This window comes from Ursus americanus, chromosome 18 (genome assembly GCF_024610735.1).
Source record: "Ursus americanus isolate L20-20 chromosome 18, mUrsAme1.1.p, whole genome shotgun sequence".
Lineage (NCBI taxonomy): Eukaryota > Metazoa > Chordata > Mammalia > Carnivora > Ursidae > Ursus > Ursus americanus.
The window spans coordinates 33,421,985-33,443,513 of record NC_142144.1 but is presented as its reverse complement, the minus strand read 5'-3'; the positions used below and the strand labels follow the sequence as shown (position 1 = coordinate 33,443,513).

The window sequence follows — 21,529 nt, the reverse complement described above, 5'->3', positions numbered from 1 at the left end:
ACACGACAGAAACCCTAGCACCAGGGCAGCGCCACCGTGAAAGCTGCCTACTGCTGGGAGGGCCAGGCCGTGGAGACAGCCCTCTCTGAGGAGCAGAGCAAAGCCTACGGGCAGACCAGCAGAAGGTAAAGAACATGAAGCCTAGAGTATTTGGAGCATAATGATAACAAAACTCAAACCAGCTCCATCCTCACTAGATTGACCCAAAACCTGGTCCTCTAAAGGCCTGGCAAAAGAAGAGGTATGCCCATCTCCCATCTCCACACATAAATGCAATTGACCTCAGTCTCTATACAAGATACACAAAACAGCAAGAAAAACATCAGTTTTCTTTGTGGAGCCCGAAGCAACTGGGGTCGTTCTGCCGGCCCTACTCCCCTGGGGATGTTCTAGAGGGCTGGGACGGGCGGCTTCCCTCTGGCCACCGGATCGAGGCTTTGCTCCTGGGCATGGGACCGGCTCAGCAGCCCGGCACCCCCGCCCACAGCTCCCTGTAGGAACGTCACTCAGCATATGGTTGTACCTGATGCTGGGTACTCATGAGATACATGGATTTTTTTTTTAAGTCAAAAATCCTGAATATCAGTTTCTTAGGTTCCTTGCTAGACACTTACTAAGGATTTACAGGCTGCACATTTCCTGCCCAAAGCCCTGGGGGCAATAGTTTAAAAGGGCTATAAGTAAGGCTGTGTAACTTTCCATTTCTCCTTTTCAATGACTCCCAACTCACTGCTCCAAGTCGGCCTGGCAGGGCACATTTCTCCCCAAAGCTTCAGACCCAGGTAACCAGATGGCCTCTCTGCTAGATGTTGGAAATGCCCCAAACTCAGCATCTCTGTTTCCACACCCTAACCTCTCGTGTTCCTGCTGTTGCCTCTGCCACTCAGGCCAGAAACCTAGGCCTCACACCTTTGACTGCTCCCTCCTAAAGTCCTCCCATCTACCTTTCCAGAATGCCCTGTCCCCTCTTCTCCATCTCTGGACCACAATTTTCCACTGCCCCTTACTGATCTTGCCCCCAGTCTTGTTCCCCTCCATTCCATTCCCCAGATAGCTGGCGGATGAGCTTCCCAAATACAGATCTGACCACAGTTCTCCCTGCTTTAAATCTGTCAGTGAGTTTCCCTTGCCTTCACGGCAAACTCCAATCTCTGTGGCAAGACCTCCGTGCCGCAGCTAGCTGACTCCTGCTGACTCTCTGGTCTCCTGTCGCAGCCCTCAGCTCATGCTCCGGCTGCTTGAATTATTCCTAACTCCCTGAAAGTGTGGTGTCCCTTCTTACATCTGGCCTTCAAGCACACTTCCGCTGTCTCACAGCTTCACCCTGCCAGCTCCTGTTCCTCCTGGGCAGCTCAGCCCCAGGCACTGCTCCTCCAGGAAACCCTTCCTGGAGGCTGGGCTCCTGTGCCACGCACAGCACCTCTATCACAGCGGACTGTAATAGAGCTTTTAAAAAATAAGCATAAAAATATCTGTTGAGCACTTGCTCTGTGCCACTTTATATGTATGACCTTAGCTGATCCTTATCACATCTTGGAGGCAGATAGTATCGTTAGTCCGAAGGACACATAGCTAATAAGGGGCAGAGTCAGAATTTGACTCAGAAGCCACACTCCTAATAACTATGCAAGAGGGAAGACCCTCCTGGGGGCTCAGCCAGATCCTTTCATCGTGGTACCTGAGAGCAAAACGATCACCCATCCTTTTGATCTGACCATTATCTTTTATTCCCTATATAGTAGTCTGATGTTCTTTCAGAGACCACCACCTAAAATCCTCTTTGGAAGTGGGCTGGCAAAATGCAATTAAATGTGATTGTTTAACCATTCTAGCAGCCTGCAGAGATCTGCAAGACTCACATGTGACAGGTGTACGATGCCCTTCAGCTTACTAGGTGCTCTGCCAATATTGAGGCACTGGATCCTCACAAACCCCCAGTGAGAGATGCACGGCAGGGATGCTTAGTTGCATTTTACAGAAGAGGACGGTAACACTGTGGTGAGTCAGTGCAGAGGTAAGACTCAAACCCAGGAGCTACACCACACTTTCTTCCGAAAGGCCATGGCTTTCCTTTCAGAAGCCTTTCCTGTGCTCAGTGGTTTGCAGGATCTGTGGACTATCCTGCGGCGCCCCGAAGAGCCTGCAGGGTCATGACGGCATCAGTGGCAGGACTGACTGCTCTTAGCATGAAGTCTCAATGTCTCTCAAAAGGGCTTTCCAGGCCTGGGGCGAGGTGAGCTCTGCTCACCTCCTCGCTTCATTTTCAACCACTCCTCTATCCTCAGCACACAGCCTCACACCCAGGCCCCAGCACAGAACATTCTGGCCGCCTGTAATGCCCTCACTCTGCACCCTTTCACTACACCTTTCCTTGGCTGTCCTCTACTCATCCTACACAGCTTAGACCCCTCTTCTGGGAAGGCTTCTCCAGTTTGGATCAAAGCCAGTGATCACGTGTCCCTCAATTTTCTCTCAGCCAGGCTAAAGAGCCCTTGTTCCTTCTACTAAGACCTGGGGACATGTTTGAGAAGCAGCATGACATAGTGAAAGGAGTTGGAAGACCTGGGTTCTAGTCCCAGGTCTGCCACTAACTTGCTGTGTGACCCTGAGAGAGTCACATTTCCCCTCTGAGCCTGTTTCCTCTTCTGTAAAATGAGAAGAATAGTTTCTCTCTGTACACATCAGATGACGGACATAAGGCAAGGCTGTGTTGTAAGCTGAAAAGATGATTAAAAAAAAATGCAGAACAGCCCCACCAAACCCTTCCTGTGTATAGCTGCAGGAACCTTCCCTCATTTATCAAAATCATGTTACTAATGACCCAATAAGGCCTCTTGGGTCTGCGGAGTAAACTTTACGACAGCACCTTGCTGTTATGTATACACCGCACTGCATAAGTCAGGTTCCGGAAGACGTTTCCTTCCATCTTGGCTCGGCCGTAGGAGCAAACGAAGACGCCTCCCTTTCCGTCCCGGAAGAGGCACTTGCGGATGAGGCAGCCCTGCACAGAGCTGGCCAGTGCCATGGCCTCCTTGTCCTTCTGCAGCTCCTGCTGCAGTGAGTTCAGCACTAGGCAACTGGGCAGCTGAATGGATGCTCCTGGAAGTGGTGGGCCGAGAAAGGAGCCCCCCAGTACAGGGCGTGGGCCCTGCACTTGGTAGGACAGTCTGTATGTGAGCTGGTCCTCGTCCTCATCCTCACCACTAGGACTCAGGCCTCCATCGCTGCTGTCTGGGGTCTGTGCCACCCTTTCCCCATCACTGCCCACCTCTGCCTCCTGTGAGCCAGCCTTGGAGCCTGGCTTTGGGGAGGTAGAAGCTGGGCTGGTAGGGCTTTGGCTGCCCTCAATGACAATGTCACAGGTCCTTGGGCTCCAAGCCTGGTCCCTGCTCTCCAGGTCTAGGGACATTAGAGAGTCCGAGTCCTCTGTGGGGAGAACGCTGGGTGAAGACTTGATAAGCCCTAGTAGATACTTGTAGGCCCAGTTCTTGTCTGCAGATGGGTGGCCCTCAACAGTCACAGAGTTGTTTTCACTGCCCACAAATTCACAGTTTTCCAGGACACACAGGGGCACATTGTGCAGGAAAACATGGGTGTTTTTGAAGGTGCAAAACTTCACTTGGCAGGTGCCTGGGCCATGGACCTGGATGTGCCCATTCTCAAAGTTGCAGTTGTCAAACTGGACATGACCCGATGTTGTCTGAGAAATAGAAAAGAGAAAGTGGGTGATACAGGCATAAGAATTGTTTTGCTAGTCAGTACTCTAACTGCTCTTTAAGGAGGGTGGAGCTTGGAGAGGCCATTTGTCCTGCTGATCCTGTTCTCCTCCTCCCCAAAGGGCATGTGTCAGCCCCCCCGCACAACAGGAGGCTGCTCTGCAGCAGAGGGAGGATAATTTGGAGTTGCCTGCCTTTCCCTCCTTCCAATCCTAAAGAGACTGGAAATGGATAAAGGCAAAAAAGTTCACGCTCTGCAACAGGGTCCTTCCTAAAGACCTCAAATCTCAAAGTAAATTCTCCCAATACTCAATTAGTGTCTAGTGAGAACATGAACTTTGAGGGGTGAAGATGAGGAAGAGTGAGGAAGCTGGATGCTCACAGGGATGCTGGGTGAGATGGTGTCAACACAGTAACACAAGAGGTGAACCAGCAGAGCAAGCCTCACTCCAGGATGATCAGGAATGACAGGGAGAGCCTTGAGCTTTTATAAACCCAAGAATTGGCTGGGATTTGATCACAACTTTACTGTGACCCCTGAAGGGTGAGGGAGTCCCAGCTCGGTATCTCGGTTACATGAAGAAAGTGTGAGATAGTGAGGTGTCTCACTAGGTCTCACCCCTTCAGCACACCTCCTCACCATCCTCTCTCAGCCCTGTAGCACCCCACAGAACATCGGCTTGGCATCTGAACTCAGGACAGAGCCTGGCAGAAGCTGACAGAAGACAGGCCAGGAGGGGCTGAGCCCTGCCTGGGCTGCGACAGGCAGTTGCGGAGGCCCAGCTACAGGTTCTGGGAAAGAGTCCAGCCTGTGTGGCAGTGTGTGTGTGTGTGTGTGTGTGTGTGTGTCACAGCAAAGGACAACAGGCTGTGTCCCTAAAGAGGGGGACAAGGTATGCTGCCATGGCCGGGCAGTACTGAGCAGGAGTTACGATGGGCTCTGGAGTTGGACCGCACGGGATAACTTCCAGCTCTGCCTCTTTCAAGTGTGTTACTTTGGATAGGACTTCATCTCTCCAAGGCTCTTTGTATCCAACAGGGGGCTTGCCAGCTACCAAAGCGCAAGGTAGAGAGCCAGGTACAAAGTTGGCACCCACTAAAAATTAGCTCCCATTACCTGGGGCCAGGGACGCAAAGAATGGAGACTCCTCTGGGGTGGGGAAGTGCTGAATCCCACACACCACTCACCTGAGCCCCTTAGCTCCTAGGCCTGGCTGAGAAGCCCAGCTACTCTACATTCCTGAAAAAGAACTGTTTCCGGATTTCACACTAAATTCCATCAGACGGATTTGAACCGTAAAATGAGGAAGTGTTTCATGATCCCACTGAGTAATCCAGACACATCCGCCCCTGAACAGTTTTTACATTCTCTAGCAGTGAGCACCCTGGAGATTGGCCCAGAACTTACTCACCTTAACCCCTATAAGCTCTTCCCTATGGCTAACTTAATTTTTTCTTGCTGCAATTTAAGTCTATTTCTCTTACCGGGTCCTCCCTGTAGATGAACACCAGCTCTCTGGAGAAGCAGAGCCATTGCTGGGGTTCTCCTCAGAAGTCACTGAAAACCACTGTGAAATCACTCTGGCCTTTGCATTCTACAGGCAAGGTCATCCTAGCCCCTTGTCCTGTTTTCAGTTAAAAGACGATCGCAGATGGAGTGCTAATATGGCCGGGGGCGGGGGGAGGGAGAAGGGAAGCTGAAACGAACATATTACTATAAGAGTAAAGGTCATATGAAATGTGAGGGGTCTTGAATCAAACTCTTCTTCTGGGTCTGCAGACAAGCACAGGAGTTGTTCATCAGTCCTTCTGAAACATTCTAGGCCTAAAAAGCAGGCTTTTAAGTTTCCAAGGAATCCAGCACAATGTAATTTCAAAAGTACTTAGAATTTGAGTTCTAGCCTAATTATCCACCTGAGAAAGTTACTTAGCATCTCTGAGCTTTAGTGCCCATAACTGGCAAAATGGGGATAGCATGTCTACTGTCTACTACAAAAGTTTGTTGTGGGGATCAAATGAAGTCACAGATGGAAAGTCACCTAGATTACAAATATAGGCTTTGGATCCTAGCTCTGTCCCTTACTATGTCTGAGACCTGGGTATGTCACTTAATCTTGCTGAGACTCAGTTTGCTCATCTATAAAGGGAGATGGCACTACCCCTCTTACTAATGGCTGGAAAGCATACACCAGGCACATGGTAAGTGCACCGTACGTCACTGGTCATATGATGATCATTATAAACCCAAGAGACAATGTGTTGTGACTGGTAGTAATAGTGGCAATATAATCATTACTGACTAGGTCTGCAGTCCGGATATTATAATGTGTCTAGGCAATGTAAAGCTGTAGACTCTTCTGCCAGGAGCTACCAACATGTCAATACATACTCTGCTTTGAATACAGCTGTCCTCTGTGTTCCTAGAAGGTAAGTGTTGGGCTGGTATTTCCTGACCCTCTCCCCAGTCATCCTTGGTAAAAGCCTGACTTTCTCTGACCCTTCTCCACAGGGTGGGGCTAATGTGCTAAAGGTCATTGGTCCTGCAGAGCCTCCCCTGGATTTAGCCGTCTCTAGGCATGGAGTGCTTCCTGCTTCCTGTCACCATGTGGCATACGTTGGACCTGACTTTCCCCTCAGCTACTCCACTTGTGGTGCCAGTTCATCCAGTGTAGAAGGGGAGAAATACAATGCAGTTTGGGTCTTGAGTCCTTGGCTTATTTTTTTATACAGTTTTGCCAGGAATAAAGCAGAATATTGGTCATTACTGACCCCTTATCCATTTCTCAACTGGTGCAGAACTCAGAGGAGTGTGTTATAGGAACAATGACAAAATCCTCAATTCCAAAAAGGGGTTACAAACCCACTGAGAAGAGGCCCAAGTCAGGACCGGAGAGGCCACCCATCTGGATGTGGGCACCCACCTTAAACATGAAGGGTGAGAACCAGGCCGGCATGAAGACAAGGTTGCACAGGCGTGTGGTGGAGCAGTGCTGATCGATGCTCGCGAGTAGGGCCACCTCACCCAACTTCCCGTGGCCTACGATCTCCACGGGCACCTTCAGGATGATTTCACCCTGCTCTTCATACACACCTGGAAATAGCACAATTCGGTCATACAGGCTGGCCATGGCCAAGGCACTGCCCAGGCTGTCAAACTCACGGCCTGGCCCTACGCTCAGGGTACGGCGTTCCCTCCTCCGGCGAAATAGAGAAAAGCAGACAGAGGACTCCAAGTCCAGGGCATTCTTGGTCCACGTCTTGGAGGCAAGGTAATGCTGCTTGAAGGCCTCTCTCCAAGACTCAGGCTCCACATCAGGCTGGTTGGGCCAGTTGGGGTGGCGGCATTCGGTGCATCCCAGACATAGCTGTCGCCAGCGGGTGCTGTCGAGACTGAGGATCAGTTCATACCAAGCCCTGCATACCAGGCTGCAGCGGCCCAGGTCGGGCAGGTGCAGGTAGGCTAAAATCATGCGCCATAGCTCCAGGGGGAGGCCGCCAGCCTCCATGGTCACCTGGGAGACAGACACAAAAGAGTTTTTTTGCCGACCCTGCTTATAGCTCTCCCTTCTTGAAATATTCCTTGCCTCTCCTGACCCTAAGGGTGTGCAAGTGCACAAGGCCCATCATGGGACTCCATCCTCTCAACTAGAATTCTCCTCTGGGATTTTTCTACCTGGAGTCAGCAGGGAAGACTCTTTTCTCTTGGTCAGACACTCTATGGGTATGACCCCCGAACTGCTGTCAGCCATGTTCCCCACTTTGTAGTACCAGAGCCAAGCAGAATGAAGAGATGAAAGATAAAAAATGAAAAAAAGAAAGAAAAAAAGTGATCACATGTGTATGTGTCCTGATGGTACTGATTCAAGATTCCTGGAGCTGCCCTGGAATCTTTGGTTCTTTCTTCAGTTCTATGAGGTACCTAATGACCTTCTAATAAATACCCTTCTTTGCTTAAGCTGGTTTGACTTGGGTTTCTACGACTCATCACTGAGATTTTGGACTGGTACGGAGGGAACCCACCCTTGGCTGTTACAGTTCTAGAGCTCTGGATTCCCTAGACTCCCAGGGAAGGGACCTCTATTTCGTCACACTAAGAGGAATAAGACTGAGGCAGTGAGTGTCCATCTGTCTGCCTCTCCTGTTACCAGATCAAATAATTACCACTCTTTTCCCATGTAAGGCAGCCTCAGGAAAGACTGATGCTGGATCAGAGGCTGTGGGTTTTGGTCCTGGCTCTGCTACTGGTTACCAATGCAACCCTACTATCCTAAACACCTACCCTACTGGCTGCCCAGCCATCTGCCCCCTTGCTCTCTGCTCCCGCCCCCCCCAACAATTTACCCCACATATTTAGAGAAGCAGGGCTCCCTGGTAGCTATGTCTGTAGACCAATACTACCCCAGACCCTTGGCAGCAAAGAGTTGGACTCTGGATGGCTCCAACTGGGCCACTGAGGTCTCCAGGGGAATAGGAGTTGCAATTCTAGAATCAGGTTGACTTCCTTCCTGAATGGAAGAGACTGAATGGCTTCTTCCCTAAGATATAAACTCAGGAAAAGTTGCTAGTAACCATTTTTCTCTGCAGGGGGTTAGCGTGGGCTGGGGCAGAAGAAGTTAGTCTACCTTGAGAGAAGAATGAATAAGAGACAGAAACAAACAGAGAAAAGGGCAGAAACCAGGGGCATCCCAGTTTCTCTGTAGCACTCCAGGTCATGGCTTCAGCCTATGCTCAAAACTGAGCTTTATCTTTGCCTTTTGAATTCTATCAGCTAGCTCTGTACTCCTGTGATAAATTCTTTTTGCTCAAGATGGCTTCATTGAATTACTGTTATTTATACCTAGCTAAAGCCCTCTCATTAACGACTGTCCGTTTCCCCACCTAAAACACAAGGGGACTGTGTTAGATGACCTAGAGCAACTTCCAAGTCTGAAACCCTACAAAGTCTCTAGACAACTAGAAACTAAAGTTGGAAACAGGGCAGATTCCACAACAGACTGCAATCAAGTTGTTAACCTCTTCAAGGCCTTGGTTTTCCTCTCCATTTTATGGGCATGATGATCATACCTGTCAGCTATCTGGCCAGGAAGGCTAGAAGCACAGATGTGTGATTATGTCTCAAGAATTCTGAGCTTCATCATAACAGGTCTGGCTTTAACTCTACAGATTAGTATTAGGGCCTGGGTATGTAGGCTATTCTATAGCAATCACCTAGTAAGACTTTACTCAGTCCTTGACAGCCCTGAAGAAAAGCTAGGCTCTGGACTGGTAAGCATCACAGAACAAAGGTTGGGTTCCTCGTAGCTGTGACTCCCCCACACGAACACTGCTTTATTCCCAGTGGTCTCCGTGTTACCCATGTCTCCTGCTCTTCGCCTCCTTCTTTAGCCATATCTTTTCAGGCTTTTTAAGAGAAAACTGTTCTTCTACTCCTTCTCTAACTATTCTAAGGAGGTAATTATAGCTAGGTGATCACATCCATTCCCTTGGCTTCAACTGTAAAATTCGAATCTCCAGGTCCAATAGTCTCTCTCAAGCTTTCCATACACACTCAATTGCCTGTTGAACATTTCTACTTGGATGTTCCACAGATACTAGAAACTCAGCATTATATCCAAAACTGAGCCTCAACTTCTCTATTTCAGGCCATTACAAAATAACTGAGACTAGATTCTCCCTCCTGCCATGAAAAACTATAAAGTTGGATTGAATATATACTTTCAGGCATTGAACAGTAAACTGCACAGGACCATCATCTTTGAGAGAAGGGAAACATAGCAGGGGAGCTTGTGATCGCTCTAGCTTTCATCCGTAGGTACCTTCTCATTGTGGGTAGGGAGTTGGCACACAAGCAGAGTGGCGCTCTCTAGAGATCACGCAAAGCTGGGAGATAACGGTAGTCCAGCCCAGAACAGGGAGTGTTCACACTGAGACTCAGAAAGGATATGCCACAGGAACAGATTCAAATTAGAAGAAGAAAAGCAAGCGTGACAGAATCAAAGGGTTCTGCCAGTAACTTAACTGTCTGTTAGAATACTACTTAACACTAAAAAAAAAAGTAAACAACATAATCTAGATTCCCTCAACATGCCAGCCACAAGACAGTGTGGTATGGGTATAAGGAAAATAGAGTCTAGAAACAGACCAATTTGACAAAATATCAGTGCAATTCAATGGATAAACAAAAGCCTTTTCACCAAAAGATGCTGGAAAAACTTGACATTCATATGAAAAAAAAAGAACTTCTGACATATACTATGTACAAAAATTTAAGACCTCAATACAAAAACCAAATCTATAAAGCTTTTAGAAGAAAACATAAGGGACACCTGGGTGGCTCGGTTGGTTAAGTGTCCAACTCTTGGTTTTGGCTTGGGTCATGATCCGGGGGTCACAGGATCTAGCCGCACTCAGGACTCTGTGCTCAGCAGGGAGTCTGCTTGAGATTCTCCCTTTCCCTCTGCCCTTCCCTCTCCCCAGGGAGACACACATTCTCTCTCTCTCTCTCAAATAAATAAATTTTAAAAAAGAAAAGAAAAGAAAACCTAAGAAAATATGCAACCTCAGGATAGGCAAAGATTTCTGAGAACACTAATCATAAAAGACAAAAATAATAAACCGGTCTCTCAAAATTGAAATTTTCTGCTCATCAAAAGACATCATTGAGAAAATGAAAAGACAATTGAAAGAATGGGAGTAAATATTTGCACTGTACATACAGGACAAAGGGCTTATATCCAGATTATATCAAGAAATCCTATAGCTCAATAATAAAAACCACTCAACAAAAAATAGGCAAAGGTTTGAACAGAAACCCCACAAAATAAAAACAGCCAATAGGTTCAACAGATGTTCAACATCATTACTATTCATTACTTGATTTGTATTAAAACCATGAGATAGATGTGTGCGTCACACTCACTACAATGGCTGAAATGAAAAAACACTGAAAGCATCAAAGCTTCGAGATGTGAAGCAACCAGAACTCATACATTGCTGGTAGGAGCATAAAATACTACAATCACTTTAGAAAGCCATTTAGTAGTTTCTTCTGCAATTAAACACACACCTATGCTATGACCCAGGAATTCCACTCCTAGACATTTACTCAAATAAAAATGTACATGTACACAAAGATTTATGAGAATGTTTACAGAGACTTTATTCTTTTTTTTTTTTTTAAAGATTTTATTTATTTATTCGACAGAGATAGAGACAGCCAGCGAGAGAGGGAACACAAGCAGGGGGAGTGGGAGAGGAAGAAGCAGACTCATAGTGGAGGAGCCCGATGTGGGGCTCAATCCCAGGACTCCAGGATCACGCCCTGAGCCGAAGGCAGACGCTTAACCGCCGTGCCACCCAGGCGCCCCTACAGAGACTTTATTCTTAATAGTAAGACAAACAAAAAACTGGAAACAACCCAAATGTCCATCACCAGAGGAGTAGATAAACAAATTGTGGTGTATTCGTGCAACGTGATACTATTCGGCAGTAAAAGGGGATGAACTGCTAATATATACAATAAACAGGTAAGCCACAAAAATACGTTAAGCAAAGAAACCAGTCGCAAAAGAACATATTGCAGGATTCTATATAGGTGAAGTTCAAAACCAAAATAATCTATGGTGCTAAAAATCAGAACAGCCCTTGAAGGGGTCGCGTGGAAACTTCAGAAGTGAAGGAAATGTTTACATCTTCACTGCTATGTTAGTCACATGGGTGCATGCATCTGAAAAAACTCACTGGATTGCATGCTTCTGTTCTGTGCATTTTATTGTATGCAAACTTTATCTCAAGTTACAAAATAGTGTAGATTATCATCTCTCCAGGCCTACACTACATGTGCCAGTTAATGAGACCATCATCTTCCACCTTGCCACCCCTGTCAGTAACTAGGGAAACCTCCTTGATTTCTCTTCCGCTCTCTCCCAGATATTCTCTCAAGTCGTGTGTTTCTACCTCCTTAAGCACTCTCAAATTAGTCCTTTCCTCTCTCCTCTCTCTGTCACGGAGTTGTTTCTGGCCTCACTGTCTTTAGTTTGGATTACCACAGTAGACTCTCAACTGGTCTCCCTGGAACCAGTCCTGCCTCCTCCATCCAATCCACTTCACATACAGCCACCAAGGGAAGGTTTCTAAAACCTAAATGTGGGCATGCCACTTGTCAGCTTAGAATTCCTCCATGGCTCCCCATGGCTTCCAGCATAAAACCTGTACAGATGACAGCTCATGAGCTGGTCTATTTATCTAGCTTCATCACAGTGTTCTTCCCACCTACCCTCACTCTCCCAACAGCACCTTGCTGGCGGGGCCTTTCTGCATCCTCTCTCCTCAGATATCAAGTTCCTCTTCTGGCCTCCCATAGCTACCAGAGAATAGTTCTAACACAGCCTTTTCACAGTATGAATCAAAACGGAGTACATGGAGCAAATGTATAGTGATTAGTTTTATAAGGCAAACATCCTGTTCACCACCACCGAAATCAGGAAACAGACTTTTATCAGCTACTCCAGAAGCCTCCCCATGAGCCCCATTCCAATCCTCCCCACAAAGGTGAACATATTCCCGATTCTGTAGTAATCACTTCCTTAGGTCTTTGGAGTTTTATCCCCAGTATCCATCCTTAGATTCTAGAGTTTTACTTTTGTCCTCAGGATTTTAGCTTGATATGTGTTTGGTTTTCATTCTACCCACAGGGTCCCCTTCCATCCCTCTCTTTTCTTTACAAGTTGCCTGCTGAAGAACCTCAACCATCTGACCAGTTTCTCAGTCTGAATTTTGCTGACTGCATGCTTTCTCACGGGAGAGTTCAACTTGTTGCCCTGTTGTCTGTATTTTCTGCACATTGGCAGCTGGGTCCAGAGGCTTGATCAGACTCACGTGCAATCCCTTTAGCAAGGCTACACGTGGTATTGTATGTTTTTATCAGCAAAGTCCACAAGTCTGGCTGTCTCTTTCTGACGTTAGTGTCCACTGATGCTCAATGCCTAGTTCCATTAATTCCCTGGAGGTAACAAAACGGTGATAATTCTAACTGTATCATTTGGTTGATTTCTTTGTTGAAGTAATTATATTAGGAGATGCTTCTCTTCAACTACCGTTTGGTTACCCAGTTGCACTGTACACTTAGGAAAGGCCTCTTTCATTTCCCAGGTTTCAAGACAATGAGTTGGTTCTGTTATTTTTTGAAGGTAACCAATCTGTGTTTAAAGTATTATGAATTCATGGATTTAAACCTATTTTACAGGTTTCAAGTCTTTGAAACTGCTATTCATACTAAAGCTCAAATTGAGACATTTTTGGCCTCAGTTTGGTTCCTCTGTCATTTTGACACAACCTCACTAATCTTTGATAGCTTCCTTGCCATGTGGTATGTCAAGATGTTCCTGGCTCACTTTTTACATTTCCTGCCCAGACATGGTATTAGACGTTTCTCTAAGAAAAAAATTTTTTAAAAAAGATTTTGTCAGAGAGAGCAAGAGCGCGTGCACAAGCACAAGCAGGGGGAGTGGCAGGCAGAGGAAGAAGCAGGCTCCCCGCTGAGCAAGGAACCCGATGCGAGACTTGATCCTGGGACCCTGGGATCATGACCTGAGCCAAAGGCAGACACTTAACCAACTGAACCACCCAGGTGTCCCTCTAAGAAATATTTTAAATTGAAATTTTTATTGAGATAATTGTAGATAATTGTAGGTTCATATGCAGTTAAAAGAAATAATACAGAGAAATCTCCTGCATACTTTTTCAGTTTTCCCCAGTGGTAGCATTTTGCAAAACTATAATCACATCCAGCATAGTGACATTCATACAATCTACCACCTTATTTGGATTTCTCCAGTTTTACTTGGACTCATTTTTGTGTTTGTTTGTCTTACGTTCTATACAATTTATCACCTGTTCGGGTATCCACTACCAGAGTCAAGACACTGAAAAGTTCCGACACCACAAGATCCCTCATGTTACTCTTTTATAGTCATACCTACCATCCCGATGCTTCTTCCCAGTTCTTAATCCCTGACAACCATTAATCTGTCTTCCATTTCGAAAATGGTGTCACTTCAAAGATGTCATACAAATGGAATTATACAGTACCTAACCTCTTGGGACTGGCTTTTTTTCACTGAGCATCACTCCTTGGAGATTCACTCAAGCTGTGTGCATCACTAGCTCTTTCCCTTACAACGCTGAGGAGGACTCCACGGCACGGACGTGCATACCACGTGCAGCTGCAGAACCTTGACGAAGGCATTCCCACATGTAGTTCCAACTCGTTATCAAAAATAGAATATTACTACCACCCCAGGATATTCCCTCATGACTTTTCTGTCAATTCCTACTCCAAATCCTACTCTAACCCTAAACACTGTTGTGACTTTTCCACCATAGACTAGCTTGTCTGTTCTAGAATCTCATATAAATGGAAACACGCAGTATGTATTCTTTTGTGTTAAGGCTTCTTTCACTTAGTATAACATTTTTGAGATTCATCCCTTTTTATTGCTGAGTAGTTATTTCATCGTATAATATAATGATATATCGCAGTTTTAAAAAATCACTTCTGCAAACAGAAGACTGAACTGTTTCCAGTTTGGGGCTATATCATGAATAATGCTGCTGTGAATATTCTCACACAAAAAATTCTTATACAAATCTTCAGTAAATACTTACAAGTGGAATTGCTGGGTCTTTTTTCCAAGCAAGTTGCACCATTTTACACTCTCACCAAGAATGTATAAGAAATACCATTGCTCTACAACTTCACTACCACTTGTTGCTCTTTCCAATTCTATCATTCTGGTGCGTATGTGATGGCATCTCATTTGGGTTTTAATTTTCACTTTCCTCATGACTAAAGATGTTGAACACTTTTTCACGTGTTTAATGCCATTCATGTATCTCCTTTCAGGGGTGTGTTCACATCTTCTACATTTTTTTATTGGGTTGTCTTTTTATTATTCAATTATAGGACTTTTTAATATATCCTTTGCCAGATATATGTTCTGTGAACATTTTCTCCCAGTCTGTAGCTTGTATTTTCATTTTCTTGATGGTGTCTTTTGATGAGAAGTTTTAAATTTTGATGAAGTCTAACTCACCTTTTTCAAATGATCGATCCCTTTTAACTGAGAAAGCTTTGCTAATTCCCATGTCATGAAGATATTTTATTTTCTTCTAAAAGCTTTGTGGTTTTAACTTTTATATTTTGACCTATGATCCATCATAAATTAATTTTTGTTATGGTAGAGGCAGTGGTTGAAATTAATTTTTTTATGTGAGTATTCAGTTAGCCCAGCACCACTTGTTGAAAAGAATCTCCTCTCCCCAGTTGGGTTGCTCTGCTGTCTTTGTCAAAAATCAAATGACAGTAGTGTGAGTCTATTTCTAGGCGACTTGTTCTGTTTCATGGATCTATTTGTTAATCCTTATGCTAGCACCTCACTAGCACTACATTTCTGACACTTTTCCTTTGCTTTTATGAATTGTGCTTCTGGTGTCAAGTCTAAGAACTCTTTACCTCGTTCTGGATCCTGAAGATTTTCTCCTATGTTTTTTCTTAAAGTTTTATAATTTTATCTTTCACATGCAGGTCTGTGACCCATTTTGATTAAGGTGTAAGGCTTAGTTTGAAGTTCATTTTTTGGGGGCCTATGGTTGTCCAACTGTCCCAGCACCATTTGTAGAAAAGCCTATCCTTTCTCCATTGAATTGCTTTCGCATTTTTGTCAAAAATCAGTTGAACTTATTTTTGTCCTGGTTTCTTTTAATGGAAGTAATATTTCAAGACCACGACCAGCGTATTAGGTTTAGTTCTACTAGGCTTGGTCATTGTTTCTAAGGCTTTTCAGCAGATTTCTGTGTCCTCTATTAGATTGTGGGGGTTGTTGGGGATAGGGACTCGATACTTTGATCTGGGAAGGTTCAGTACCTGGTGCTGACCCCCTTTCTCTACTCCCAACTAATCAGAGCAACAGAAAAGACAAGAAAATCATTCTAAGTGAGAGGACCCCTAGGTTACTCTAATACCAGGTCCACTCTTCCCAGATACAAGGAGAATGGGACTCTGGTTTTTCCCAGGTTCTGGATTCTTAAAGGAAATGATGCCAATAAGTAAACCAGGGGAGGTACCTACACGATTTATTATTACCCACAACTGACTTGACCAGAGTCACTGGGAAAGAAACAGGTCAGCGGAACTTCTGGTAAGATTAAGTTAACTCTTCTATATTTAACTCTCACAGAACTTCTTTCTCTCACAGCTTCCTATTTTCTACTCCACATCCCTCTCAAACTTCTTCCCAGACCTTTTGTGGCTCTGCCTCTAACTATTCTTTTCCTAATTTGAATGTTGTTCTTCTCATTATGACATCATTTGCATGAGGGAGGAGCTCTGATGCCAGGGCCACTCTGAGTGGGTTAGATGCAGTTCACTCTCAATTAGGCCCTCTCCTCCAACTCTGTTTTTTGGTTCACTTCACTTCAAAGATAATAAAAGAAATGTTATTTTGCTGTTTCCCCATAAGGTCTTGGTGACCTGTACAGGATTCTCTGAATTTAAGGACTTCATAGATCACATTTTTTCCAGCTAGTTCCAACCCTTCACACAGTCCCTTTCTTCTAACTAGCTCAGATACAGCCTCCTTCTCCCACATAATGATGCCCCCCTCTGATCATCCTTTGTCCCATTTGGTTTACATGTATCTTTCTAAATTTTTCATCTCCCTATTAAAAGGAGCTCATGTATAATATTTTTTTATTTATTTGACAGAGAGAGGGACAGCCAGCGACAGGGAACACAAGCAGGGGGAGTGGGAAAGAAGCAGGCTTCCAGTGGAGCAGGGAGCCTGATGAGGGGCTCAATCCCAGGACCCTAGGATCACGCCCCGGTGTGAAGGCAGACACTTAATGACTGAGCGACCCAGGTGCCCCTATAATACTTTTCACAGCTGTCTTTGCTTCATTTATTTTTTCCTTATTATTTTGCACTTCAATTTAAAACCACAAGAAGAACACTCTTATCCTCCTTTTAACAAGTTCCTATATGAGAGGCGTCTAGGTGGCTCAGTCGGTTGAGTATCTGACTCTTGATTTCAGCTCAGGTCATGATCTCAGGGTTGTGAGATTGAGCCCTGGGTGAGGCTCTGTGCTGGGCAGGGAGCCTGCTTAAGATTCTCTCTTTCCCTCTCCCTCTGCCCCTCTCCCTCTCTAAAAAAAACAAAAACAAAACAAGTTCTTATATGAAAATATACAAATTATCAACCACCAAAGCACCTCTTCCCGAAGGGTAAGCTCTTAAGGAGGACCTTTTGATTATTAAGAGCTTTGACTTATTTCTTAGGCTCCTTGTTCTGTCTCTACTTCCCACTTTCCAATTTATTAGCTTCTCTGACTAGAACTGTATGCTGTTCTTCCTAGGAGCCCCATATAATGTGTACTTTCTGACATGCCTTATCTATGACGTTCTTTCTTTCTACAAGGGACAACTCTGAAAGCTGTTTGAGAGCGAATCAGCTAAACTTGGGGGGACCTAAGCTGTATGGCCTTCCAGGTGAGAGACTTCCATATGGCCTTTTGTAGTTCTGCCTAGTAGGGCCTTCTCTGGGACCTACTGCTAATAATGGTCACTATTCCAATTCTCAAGAGGTTATAAGAGACCCAAATCACAACTACCCAAATCACAACTACCAATCCTGATTAACTACATCTTGCCTCACTGCTGACTTGAACCTTGCTCACTATGTAACAGTGTTCAACCCAGTCAACCTATTGTATGCGACATCCCACAGCACCCAGCACTGCCAATTTCTGTCCCAGATGAGTTTCCCAGTTACCATAGCAGTCCATCAATAAAGAATACACTGGGCCATCACAACTGAATTACAGGGAATCTTGCAAGAACCAGACACATCATTTAATACCTGCACAAAGTACATGTTTACTAAGTGTTTTTAAGTAAATGAATAGGTGGAGGTGAATGTCCACATGGCCCCCCCCCCATTTTTAGATAATTCATTTTCACAAACTTATGTTTGTGGTGTCTGGGTGGCTCAGTTGGTTAAGCGCCTGCCTTCGGCCCATGTCATGATCCCAGGGTCCTGGGATTCCTGCACCCATACAGAAACTCCCGTGTAGAAATTCTTACAGTTCTACCATGAATAAAAAATTAAAGAATAAAAATCTCTTTTATTCTTCAGTTGTTTTGCAAATATAGCTCTAATGGAGTGTGGGGGACACTGGGATGAGAAAAAATTGATAGGAAATGGACAACCTGGGATAGCAAGAATTGAGCACTACTGCAGCTTACAGAGCTCAAGAGGAAAGAATATTTTTAAACCAGACTTGGAGAGACTTCCCCTAACAGTGGTTCTTAAAGCACGGCTCTTGGTCCTCTACTTCAGAATCATCCAGGGCTTGCTCCTAGCCCCACCTCAGATCTCCAGAATGAGAATCTCTGGAGTGGAACCAATTATCTGCATGCTTACCAAGCTCCCTTGTGACTGCATGAAAAGGGCCCCCATTCCCCACTTTGATGCAGCATCCTCAATAAACCGATCTCCTCAGCTTTCAACCCTCTCAGGGATATGGCCCTCCCTGTATCATCTTAAAGTCAGAAGATCTAGACCTTAAGGCTCTAGGCTTCAGTTTCCTCAGATATACATTGGAGACCCTGGTACTACCTCAGAGGATTTCTGCAACCATGAAAAGTTCCAGTGTACACTGCGTTGGGCATTAGTGCCTTTTACCAACTATTCTCAGTTTCCCATCCCGGGTACTTGATAGGATTGCACTGACCCCTCCAGTGGCTGGGTGGGCCACATGGCTAGTATTAATCAATGAGTTTTGAGCAGAAGAGGTGTGTGCTACTTCTGCCTATGCAAGATCATCCAGAGCTCTGTTTTTCTCTGGCATAGCAACTCGCAACATTTGAGACCACGGCTACTCTGGGAGGATAAGCAGAGTCCTCATGCTAACCCAAAACAGACGCACATCAAACATAATCCTTTGTTTTGGGTTAAGGTACTACGAATTTAGGGACTGTCACTACCGTATTACCTAGTCCTTCTGGACTGATAGAGCATGTGAAACTCTAAAGGGCCCTAGTAGGAAGCTCCTGGACCCTGTGAGATGCCCATTCCATGGGACTCTGCAGCTAACTTTAGCGTACTTCCCAAAACCGAGCCAAAATCTAGCTCTTGGTTACTTCTTCAGTTGGTCTCTGTTCTGTTCCCCTGGAGCTACTGGAGTTCTGCTCTCTTATACATGTTGCATGTTGGTATAGGCCTTGGAAGCCAAACATGGAAGCTTGTATTCTGTCCACTGTAGGTTCCTCAGGAAGGAAGTGGCTTGATCAGAGCTCTAGTTCAAGGAGATCCATCCACGAGAGGTAGGTCAGGTAGAACAGTGAAAGCAGAAACTCACAACTTAGCAAATATTAAATGACAGTTTCTTTCCTTCAGGATTATGTGAGGGCCTCCAGAGGATTTGGGGCAAAGGTACCTGGTACAGAAACTACTGGAGCTTCAGTTTTCTTAGGATTCCAAGAAGCCCACCCCACAGTGGAAAGCTAAGGGTCTTGAGGCAGGCCTGTCAAGGGAAGGAAGATATGCCAGCAGAGGATTTTCCACCCTTCAGCACTTGCCTTCCTCCAAACTTGGCCACACCCCCAACTCTAGCAACACCCCATGGGCTGAATCTAGAATGAGGCTGACAATTCTACCCTTAGGACCCCTCTGAACTCAAAGAGGATTTCCTTTTATTCAGCTGTCACACTCCCTGTTGTTCCATTGGCTTTATTTACTGTATCTTTACACTAATCCATGGGGATCCATGCAGCAACAGGGATTTCTATTACCAGGTAACACTAAAAAAAAAAAAAAAAAAAAAGTATTCAAGTTTTGCCCTTCCTTTTTGCCAATGGGACCTCTGAGCTATGGAATTAAAAGTAACAAATGTCCCCTAGGGCTTGTGCACCTGGAGTGTGAGCCTGTAAAGAGCTGGAGAAACAACAGTGGGAACCTGTTTGGGATGGGAGGGAGCAGGTCCTGAGGTAGGCCTCAAGCTGTTCCCTTCGTGTGTTCCCAAGAGTGTGAGAACTCAGGGCTTCTGTGTGGACTCTCCTAACCCTCTGGGCCACCGGGTGTCCCCAGCCTCAGTGGGTGGGGCAGAGGCCACCCTCTTGGGATGTGAGTCCCATAAGACTTGGCTCTCAACAAGCAAGCTCTACTGCTTCCCAGCCTTGTGACTTGAGCAAATCCTTTAACCTCTCTGAACCTATTTTCTCATCTGTAAACAGGCTCATGATGTCTCTCCTGCTACACTTCATGAGGATTTTGAGAATTTCCAAAGAAAATTAATCATTTATTCAACAAATATTCATATATTGCTTATTATCACACTAGGCATTGTTCTAAGTACTGACAAGCAGTGAACAAGACTAAGTCCTATCTTTAGAGACAGACAATAAATTGAAAAAATAGTAACAAATGCTACAAGGAGAAAATAAAGCAGGCGAAAGGGTATGCATGCATGTGTGTGCCATTTTAGATAGGGTCGTCAAGGAAGGTCTCTGAGAAAGTGACATTTGAACAGAGACCTGAATGACATTTGAAGTCATGGGATGGGATGAGATCACTTGAGAGAAAGAGAGAGAAGTCTGATGACCAAGTCCTTGCCAGGCCAACATCTAAAGGGCATGAAACGGAAAGGATTCTGCACACGAGAAATCGGGAGTGAATACCCTTAGAGAACTGTACAGGACTCTGGTCAATGTGAGGCACTGGAAGTGAAGCTTTGCTTTGTTGTGCTGTCTAGACTCCCACTGCTTTTGAGAGAATGGTCTACTGTCCAGTTTGCTGAGCATGATGATGGGCAGGCAAGGTGGGGTCAGGACTATCTAGTGACATCTGTACAGTTCGCTTAGGTTTGTGTGAGTGGATTTGTGGGGCGGGTGGGAGGGACATGAGGGGGTGCCCAGTTACACCGTAAGGACCACCTATGTGAGAAGTGAGACAGTGTATGCAGATGCAGAGTGACCAGGTGATACAGGGTCTGAACACCCACTATGAGGAAATGCACTGTGATGAATTATACACATTCTCTGCCCTCAAGGAGCTTATCTTTTTATAAATACTACGCTTTTTTTTTTTTTTAAGATTTTATTTATTTGACAGAGATAGAGACAGCCAGTGAGAGAGGGAACACAAGCAGGGGGAGTGGGAGAGGAAGAAGCAGGCTCATAGCGGAGGAGCCTGATGTGGGGCTCGATCCCATAACGCCAGGATCACGCCCTGAGCCGAAGGCAGACGCTTAACCCCTGTGCCACCCAGGCGCCCCAATACTACGCTTTTCTTGATTTATTGTCTACCTCCCCTGAGCAAGTCCTGTAAAAGCAGAAACTTCCTACCATTGCTTTATATTATACCGAGAACTCTGCCTCGTCCATGGCAGGTGCTCAGTAAACATCTACCAAATGAATGAATAATCACCATCATCACTATCTGGTATGTTAGAATAGCTGAGGCTATTTAAACCATTAGCCACTGAATTCCTACTGTGACACAGATCCTTGTGGAATAAAAAAAGAAATGAAACCTGAGTATGTAGTCCATACTTACTACACATAAGACTGTGTGGTAAAGCACTGTGAGGCAATCAGGAACAAGATAAAGACTCTATCCTCAAGTCTGGTAGGAGACAAAGATATCTTTACCCCCTCAAAAGCCCCCAAACCACAAAACCAATGTAAGTGAAAAAGTGCTCAGTGCCATAGGAGGAAAGCCTTTGTTTGAAGAATATGAATGTGATCTCCAGGTAGGGAA

At 45.3% G+C, this 21,529-nt stretch overlaps 1 protein-coding gene across 5 annotated transcripts in view; it reads right to left on the bottom strand.

Annotated features, from left to right (window-relative positions):
- Positions 1–21,529, bottom strand: part of FBXO10 (F-box protein 10) — a 49,746-nt gene that overhangs the window by 18,518 nt on the left and 9,699 nt on the right. For 4 of the 5 annotated variants that reach the window (XM_087869557.1, XM_045780537.2, XM_045780539.2 and 1 more), the window contains 2 exons: positions 6,638–7,228; positions 2,867–3,700 (listed from right to left, as the gene is read on the bottom strand). In XM_087869557.1, coding sequence (XP_087725683.1) covers positions 2,867–3,700; positions 6,638–7,222 — 1,419 coding nt within the window. In that variant the 5' untranslated portion in view covers positions 7,223–7,228. The remainder of the gene's footprint in view (positions 1–2,866; positions 3,701–6,637; positions 7,229–21,529) is intronic. The other variant, XM_045780541.2, reaches the window with a different exon arrangement.